At 35.1% G+C, this 9,576-nt stretch overlaps 1 protein-coding gene across 2 annotated transcripts in view; it reads right to left on the minus strand.

Moving 5' to 3' along the window:
- Positions 1-1,187: 1,187 nt before the first annotated feature.
- Positions 1,188-9,576, minus strand: part of LOC106872158 (28S ribosomal protein S35, mitochondrial) — a 61,864-nt gene continuing 53,475 nt past the window's right edge. For both annotated transcript variants that reach the window (XM_052978473.1, XM_052978474.1), the window contains exons 7-9: positions 8,726-8,795; positions 4,982-5,116; positions 1,188-1,608 (exon numbers count right to left, since the gene is read on the minus strand). In XM_052978473.1, coding sequence (XP_052834433.1) covers positions 1,420-1,608; positions 4,982-5,116; positions 8,726-8,795 — 394 coding nt within the window. In that variant the 3' untranslated portion in view covers positions 1,188-1,419. The remainder of the gene's footprint in view (positions 1,609-4,981; positions 5,117-8,725; positions 8,796-9,576) is intronic.

Genomic DNA, 9,576 nt, shown 5'->3' on the forward strand with positions numbered 1-9,576 from the left:
GGCACCTGTACCAGTGGAACGCTAAGAGCACTGTTCGAGCATGATCGTTGCCAGAGCAACTGTCTGGCTTCCGTGCCAGTGGCACGTAAATAGCACCATTTGAGCATGATTGTTACCAGCGTCGCCTTCCTGGCACTTGAAAAGACATTCGAGCGAGATTGTTGCCAGTGCCGCTGAACTGGCTCCTGTGCAGGTGACACGTAAAATACACCATTTTTAGCGTGGCCATTGCCAGTACCGCCTGACTGGCCTTCATGCCAGTGGAACGTAAAAGCACCCACTACTCTCGGAGTGGTTGGCGTTAGGAAGGGCATCCAACTGTAGAAACTCTGCCAAATCAGATTGGAGCCTTTTGTAGCCATCTGGTTCAGTCCTCAGTCAAATCGTCCAACCCATGCTAGCATGGAAAGCGGACATTAAACGATGATGATGGTGAGACAGCTGTGACAAATTATGAATAACACTCTCTTTGACAAAATGAGGAATGAAGAGATTCTACAGAGTCCTGGTCAGCCTCCTATGATGGAAGTCTTCATTGATAGAAAGTTACATTGGTTGGGACACATACACGAGATGGACAGCAACAGACTCCCCTGACAACTCCTTTACTCTCAACTATGCAAAGGAAAAAGAAACCATAGGAGACCTTAACTGGGATTCAAACATACTGCAAAATGGAATATGAAGTGGAAAGGAATTGATCATAATAAATGGTAAACTCAAGTGAAAATCTCACCATTAGGAAAAATGTTTATTAAGTTATACCAAAGCCATAAAGTCATAGCTGTGATGACTGACTGCAGATTATCAGAAATAATAAAAGACAATGTAATTAATAGGTTACTGTCCTAAAAAACACATTCAAATTTCGACATGATTATACTCTCTGTAAAGTTGATGGATTGGCAGAATTGTTGGAATTGGATAAAATGCCTTAAAGAATTTGTATCAGTTCTTTAGATTCTGTGTTTAAGTTCTGAGGACATCTTTGCCTTTCATTCCTCAGAGATTGATAACATAAAGCACCAGTCGAGGATGGAGGTCAATGTAATGAACTAATCATATCTTGCTGATGTGTTTCATAATGACAAGATTAAAAGATGAAGGACATTACAACAGGAAAAAATTCAATATTTAAACATTTTAAGAATATATGATTTAATAAACACAGTAATGAAAGAGTAAACAATTTTTTAAACAATTTATTTATAAAAAAAACAAAAAAACACCCCTAATACTTTAATCATTTCATATCAAGCAAAATGTTAAATCTGAGAAAAACTATGTAGAATTTCAGGAAGATAGACTTTCAATGGCTTGAAATCTGTGATGGATGAGGTAATGAAGGGTATTTTTTAACTCCTATTACACAAATAGTCTAAACATGTCTCAGTATAACAGTTTAAAACACTCAACAGTTTAAAATGTTGTTTTTATATTTAACAAGTTTTTTACACTTTCTTTATATGCTTTCAAGTTCTCTGTATTTTCACCCTCATCAATCATTGATGTTAGGGTTTTTTTGTAAGCCTGAACTTGAGGAAGAGCAGCAACAGTTTCTTCTGAGACATCCGATGGTAGATAAGGTAGTTGTTTGTCATCAGAGACCTGAAATAAAATAAAACATAAAAAAGGTGAAAAATTGATAATTATATCAATGAGGATAATAAGAAATCAAAATTTTTGAACCATGTACTTCCCCTTTTGCCATTTTCTTTCTCTTTCCAACATTTAGAGGATTTGAGTTTGTACAAAATGGTGGGTTTTTTTATGTTAAACATAAATACATATGTATTTAAGAACAATTTGTATTGCTTACAGATTCTTTTATCAGCCAAACTGACTAAAGTAGCACCACCTTACATATTTCTTCAGAATGTTTTTGCTTTTATTTCTTACAAAGAAATACTAATGTGTGAATCTTTCAAATAAATATTAAAGTGTGAATCTATATAATTCCTTGGTTTAGTTAGTGTCTGTTTTTCTTATAGCAAGGATGTGTATTTACTAAAAATACTTGCTTGTAAATTTACCTTACATAGAATATTTATTACTATATATGTCATATTGCTTTTAACACCCTTCTTAACATGTAAAACAATCAACAATATATCCTCTCTCATTTTGACTATTATTTTATCCAGGATACCCAACACACCTTGATCTCATCAATTCTTCCCACATCTTCCTTTGTCAACACTATCATCACACATTACTCATACTAACACTGTTGTCTCACCTACATGCAACAATTGAAGCTTTCAATGTCAAGCCATTCTCTCAAATTACGTGTGCTCTGCACAATATGCAGATGACCATCTTCAACAGATTAACAAATGACCAAGTGGTTTATTCTTAGCTAAGAACATATTTTGAGTAGCCTATGAAGGAATGTAACTGTTGTGTTACTTAGTTGAATTATTGGCAACTAAACCAGCCAACTACTGCATTTGACCAGTGAGGAGGCTGTGTGGATACCCAGTAGATTAAAAAAACCCCATCAAAAACAGATCATCTCCTTAGAGCTAACAGCATTGATATACTGGGGAGGAGATGGGCACCCCAGCCCAGTGAAACACTTGAAAAGAATTTACACCAATACTAAATTCTATACTAGATTGGTGAGGATTCAGGTTTATAATGGCCATGTTCCTCACTATATTAAAGAAGGTTCAGAACTGATTGAGTTTGAAAAGACAAGAAATTCAAATGCAGTAAAGCTATGACATTGACTTGACTAGGTGCCACACCCTTATACAAAACTAAACTATACTATTTTTTCTACTATCTTTTCTAATATTTTCTCAAAGACTTGATCTATCAATTAGAAATTACTGCAGACATATTTACAGTGCATTTCCTTTAGCTTTGAGGCAATTTATGATGTTTTCATAATATCATAATACTAATATGTTTTTGCATCTGAGCAATTATTACTGATGAACCTGCAGTTTTACCAGCATTCAACTCTTTCATTATCTTAGAAACCATTACAGCTATGCCTTCTCTTGGTTATTCATGCTCATGCATCTCATTCAATAACTTAGAACTTTTCTGTACTTCTTAATTTTCACTATGATAGGGAGATGGTCATACTTTCTTTGACACTGTAGAAATAACAAAACTGCATCTGCTACAAATTACATATTATGATCTTAAAAAAAAAGGGCACATTCGGTAGTGTTGTCCAAGCTATACAATGCTTGAAAAATGTTGAAACAGTCATTTATAAATAGCCTTTGATCAGAGGTGGGCTGGATCAAGATTGAGTTGAAGCTAACAATCAATACCAAAACTAGCACTTGAATTGCATGAAGTGTTAAATGCAATAAGTATATACAGAGTTATGTACCTTGATTGGAAGTAGACTGATGAACAAAGTTTGATACCATAACCATATATTCAGGAGTCATTGTACTTATTTTTGTATCACATTTACAAAATTTTAAAGAAACTTGAGATCCTGTGGATAATACCACCAGAGAAGTTTTTTAATCGATGAAATATTTTCAGTTTAGTAGGAAATAAATTTAGTAGTAAAAAAGAAGGAAAACACATACACATTTCAACTATACAAGGGTTGAAAATATTTCAGAATTTAAACCCTACAACGATAAGTTCCACCTCTACTTCATAATCAAGTGACTTAATATAAGAAATGATATCCAATGTAATAACTACTTCACTAAAAAGACCATCTAACACATAATAGTTTGGTACTTATTTTATCAACTTTATGGACATATATTTGTGTCCATAATATGTATGTGTATGTATATTTATTTTATATGCTGTATAAGTATGCCCATGAAGACCTTATAAGGCTGAAGGAAATTCAAACTGCAGCTTGTATCTGTACCTGCTGCCTCTAGGTAAGTGACCTCAAAGATGATTCCTTTCCAGATGCTGAAAACATCATCCTCAGTCTACAAGCACAAAGCTTCCACAATGAGAGGTAGGTCTGGAGAGACTGCTGAAATGCTTGAGTGAAGGTATGTAGATGTGTGCTGCATGCAAGAGGTACAATGAAGGTGAGCCCCAGTTAGACTGCTTACAGGTAAGAGACATAGATACATGTTCTTCTGGGTGGGCAGCAATGATGGTCTAGGTGGTGTAGGTATTCTCCAGGCAGAGAAATGGGTGTATAAGGAGACTGAGGTAGTTAAGGTATGTGATAGATCAATCTTTTCTGTGGACTACTTTGACAATGAAAGACAATTATGTTCTCATTGCGGCAGGGGACTTCATGGCCATGTTGGAAAAGGCTCTGATGGGTTTCAGGGAATGCATGGAAGCTACAGTTTGGCCCTAGAAATAAGGAAGGAACAAGGTTGCTGGAGTTTTGTGATGCACATGATTTAGTGATCTCCAATATCGACTTCATAAAACCTGCCAGCCATCTCATCACCTATCAATCTGGTAGGCATAGTAGCCAGAGTGACTACATCCTCACCAGAAACAGAGACAGGCATATGACAGGCAAGAGAAGTATTTAGCTAAGATTAAACCATTATTTTTGGCATTTGTTGATCTAAAGAAAGCCTTTGATAGATTACCTTGATGTGTAATATGGTGGGCTCTGAAGAAGCTAGGGATAGACGAGTGGCTTGTGAAAGCTGTACATGCTATGCACAGAGGCTCTGTCAGTAAGGTAAAAGTTAACTATCAATACAGTGATGAATTTGGTGTACAGGTAGACATTCATCAGAGCTTGGTACTTAGTCCCCTCCCTTTCATCATTGTCCTCCAGGCCATAATAGAGGAATTCAAGACTGGCTGCCCTTGGAAACAGCTAAATGTGGATGACCTTGCTCTCATAGCAGCTCTCCAGTTTACCAGATCTGGGCAAACCATCCAACTCATGCCAGAACAGAAAATGAACATTAAATAATGATAATGATTTGTTGAATCAGTAAGTTAAAACAAAAAACTAAAAACAGACTACAAAATACTTGCTAGAAATTTCAAAAATGCAGTTTACCTCAGATCCATTACTGCTGTCAGTATCTTTAATTCTTTGAAGCAGTTGGACTATATTCTTTCTTGAAACATTCTTATCCCAGAAAAAACATTCCCAGTCTGCTTCAGTTTTCTCAGATTCCCAAGGCTCCACTCGCTTTTAATAGAAGACAAGTCAATATTTGATAGTAAATTTTCAGTGTAGAGTTAAAAAAATAAACATAGTTTGAAGGTACTGAAAAAAAACTAATAAAAAGAAATTTAAAATTTAATTTATCCACTGAAAGCAACAAACAGAAAGTTTGATATCTATTGTGTTTTTGTATCTTATCTGTAGTTAGTTATTTTTATTGATTTTATTTTGCATAAATGTTATGCTAACTTCTCTATAAACCAAAAGGTCTTTGTTAAACCCTAAGCCAGTTCAGATTAAGCTTAATCAAACATGTTCCAGCCATATCCATTGTCTATTTTCAGATATAGTATCAGGTTGGTGCAAAAGTAATGTCCGATTTCTAGAAAAAATGATTCAGAGTGAATTTATCAATTTTTTAACCTCCTCTTATAATTTTAAGATATCTCTGTGTACTATTTTCTTTTAGATTATCTAACTTCTGGCCATAATTCTCAAAAAATTTTACCACCATGTTTGTCCCATCTAAAGATCATATAAGAAATGTTTTACTCTATGAGTTTCATAAAGGTGTTACTGCAAGTGTGGCAGCAAGATCTATTCAGAGTACTTATGGGGATGATTTAGTGAATTAAAAAACTTGCAGGAGGTGGTTTTCCCATTTCCAAAGTGGTGATTCCACTTTGAAAGAAGAGCCAAAAGAGGGTCATTCAAAAAAACTTAATTCCGAAATGTTGGAAGCTCTCGTTTTAGAGAACCCTACTGTTACCACTAGGGAACTTGCAGAACAGTTAAACGTGGCCCATACAACCATGGTACGCCAACTAAAGCACATTGGAAAGGTTTCAGTGGCTGGAAAATGGGTCCCTCATGAGCTGTCTCCATAGAATTAACAACAGCATGTTGTCAATCATTGCTTTCGCAACACTTTCAAGCAACATTTTTGGACAGGCTTGTTACAGGTGGCAAGAAGTGGATATTTTACCATAATGTTAAATGCTGCTGTTCTTGGATCAGTCGAGGAGGACAGCCAGTTCAACAGCCAAGAGCGAGACTTCATCCAAAGAAGATCATGTTGAGTGTACAGTGGGATATTAAAGGAGTAATCCATTATGAACTGTTACATATAAAAGAGCTATATATATAAAAGAGCTTGGAACAATTAATGCTAATCTTCATTGTGAGCAACTTCGTCGTTTGAAAACAGTTCTGAGCCAAAAGTGAGCATCCTTGGTTAACAGAAAGGGTGTCATCTTCCATCAGGATAATGCTCGTCCTCACACAGCTCGACTGACCAAAACTCTCTTGGAAGAACTTGGTCGGGAAATACTGCCTCATCCTCCATATTCTTCTAACCTTGCTCCTTCTGATTACCATTTGTTCTGAGGACTACAGAACCATTTTGATGGACTTAGGTTAACTACAAGAGAAGAGATTGAAAATGAGTTGGGTTCATATTTTGGTTCTAAACCTAAAGAATTTTACACGCGAGGCATTTATAAAGTTGGATGGAATGAGGTCATTGAAAGCAATGGAGAGTATGTTAATGAATAAATATTTCCATAGTCATTGGCTTATTCATTTTTATCTTAGATCTTTAAATCAGACATTATTTTTGCACCACCCTGATATATCTAATGGGCCCTTTTTTTTTCAACAATAATAATTAGAAGGAAATGTGGTTGGTACTTTTAGCAGGTTGCACTACCTGATAGAGGCTTTTTACACTGACTTGTGAGCCACAGGGCTGAAGATTTTAGTCTTTTGCAAGAGACTTCAGCATCTGTTACCAAAATATAGGTGAACGGAGATTACAGAGTGAAGTAATCAGCTCAGAGAAACAAAATGTCATCAGTGCATATAAACTCTTAAATTAAAATATACTAATCCAGTAATTCATTTGCTTAACTAAGCAACAATACACACTGAGCCAGCAAACAATAGTTAAGTTAATGCTGTGAGCATCAAAAAGTTAAATAGAAATATTTATAGAGTAACAAGAAGACAATATTAGTCAATGACTAATAGTATTTGAATTATAAGACAGTCAGCAGACAGAATCATAGTGGCGATTTAAGCAATGTGTTCTTGGATGGTTCCAAAAAAGGAGTAAGAACTGAAATATGCATATACACCCATTATAATATCTTTGATTGCATTGTTTACATTGACATATTCGTATATGAAATGTAACTTTCAATACTGGCTCTAATTTCTATAGAAAATCTTTCTATATAGGCGTAGGAGTGGCTGTGTGGTAAGTAGCTTGCTTACCAACCACATGGTTCTGGGTTCAGTCCCACTGCGTGGCACCTTGGGCAAGTGTCTTCTACTATAGCCTCGGGCTGACCAAAGCCTTGTGAGTGGATTTGGTAGATGGAAACTGAAAGAAGCCCATCATATATATGTATGTATGTATGTGTATATGTTTGTCCCCCCCCCCCCAACATCGTTTGACAACCGATGGTGGTGTGTTTACGTCCCCATAACTCAGCAGTTCGGCAAAAGAAATCAATAGAATAAGTACTAGGCTTCCAAAGAATAAGTCCTGGGGTCGATTTGGTCGACTAAAAGGCGGTGCTCCAGCATGGCCACAGTCAAATGACTGAAACAAGTAAAAGAGTAAAAGATATAACTTTAAAAAGTAATCATAAAAGTGTTGGGAAAAGAATGCTTGGCAGAATTTCTTCTGGCATTGTATATCCTGAGTTTAAAATTCTGATGAGGTCAACTTTGCCATTTATCTTTTTGAGGTTCAGAAAATATATACCATTTAAGCACTGGGGTTGATGTAATCAACTAAACTTATCCCTTGAAAAACTGCTAGCCTTGTGCCAAAATCAGAATATTACATGAATTATTCTAACAAGTGTGCTTCAATCTAATTGAACCTCCTCAATGATGTATAGATCTCACTACATTTGCTGATGTAGCAATGATCTAATCATTAAGCACATGTACAAGACTTGATGCAAAAATAAGCATATTTTAGAAAATAATGAGAAAGGACTCAAGGTTGCCATCTGTATGGAAAACATGAGTCAAGTTACTTAGTGTTACGTATTGAATGCAGTAATCAATAAAAACCTAATTAGAAATAATTTTAATGATGAAAAAGCAAAATTAGTCTACAACTAGTGTTAATAAGTTTTTGTAATGATGTAATTGAAACCTCTCACTAGTAATGTCTTCTCTATATTCTGCATTATAAATGATGCAAAAGATATTCGTACAGTGAAGGAGCTTTGAATCAGTATTTAAAACATTTGAAGTCTTTATATAAATATAGGTAAAGCAGATAAACTAATTTGAACTCAACATACCAAACTATTGCTGAGCTGATATATCTATTGTACTGGCATACAGTTATAATGACTGGATCATTTGAAAATAAAGTATTTAAACATGAACATAGTGTCAGGGTATAAGTAGTGGATTAATTATTAAGTGACCTTACAATCCATTGATTTCATCAGCTGTGAATGTAACGGTTGTTTTAAACATCAATAATCAATAGTATAAAAAAATTTGGTTCCCTACATTTTAAATTTGCATCTCTTTCTATGTGAATGTAATAAAATTAAAATTAGTAACTGAATTAACAAAGGTATTGTATTACAAAGTCTTTCTTACCCACGATTCATGATATAATGCAGTCAATACATAAACCAGATAATCATAATTCTGTTTCTTCAAAGGACATCTGTGGTACAAAAAGAAAAATAACTGAAATCATTTAATTGGTTGACAACACAAATGTAATATACATGTTTTTAAGCCATGACATCTACACACACATACATATATATAAAAAAAGCTTGGAAGATATTTAAGTGATATTATTGACAGGAGTACCACAAGGAAAACCAAAGACACAAACTTCAGATGCACAAGAGAACTAATAATGCTTTCTGCTATAGGGCACAATGCCTGAAGTTTTGATGGGAGGAGCTAGTTGATTACATCAGTCCCAGTACTCAACTAGTACTTGTTTTACTAATCCCATAAAGATGAAAGGTTAATAATAATAATAAAAATGACATGACAACAGATAAGGCTTCTTTGATGCTTATGTTTTACTTACTATATCTTCTCTATCAAATTTTCACATTTACATTCATTATGAAGAGAGCTTTGAAAAAGGTTTTCAGTTAAGTTATAGTATAATAATCACTATGTATATATATTTATACACACACATACATACATGCACACACGTGTGTATATATATATATATATATATATATCATCATCATCATCATCATCATCGTTTAACGTCCGCTTTCCATGCTAGCATGGGTTGGACGATTTGACTGAGGACTGGTGAAATCGGATGGCAACACCAGGCTCCAATCTAATTTGGCAGAGTTTCTACAGCTGGATGCCCTTCCTAACGCCAACCACTCAGAGAGTGTAGTGGGTGCTTTTACGTGTCACCCGCACGAAAACGACCACGCTCAAAATGGTGTCTTTTATGTGCCACC

The sequence above is a fragment of the Octopus bimaculoides genome, chromosome 2 (genome assembly GCF_001194135.2).
Source record: "Octopus bimaculoides isolate UCB-OBI-ISO-001 chromosome 2, ASM119413v2, whole genome shotgun sequence".
Classification (NCBI taxonomy): Eukaryota; Metazoa; Mollusca; class Cephalopoda; order Octopoda; family Octopodidae; genus Octopus; species Octopus bimaculoides.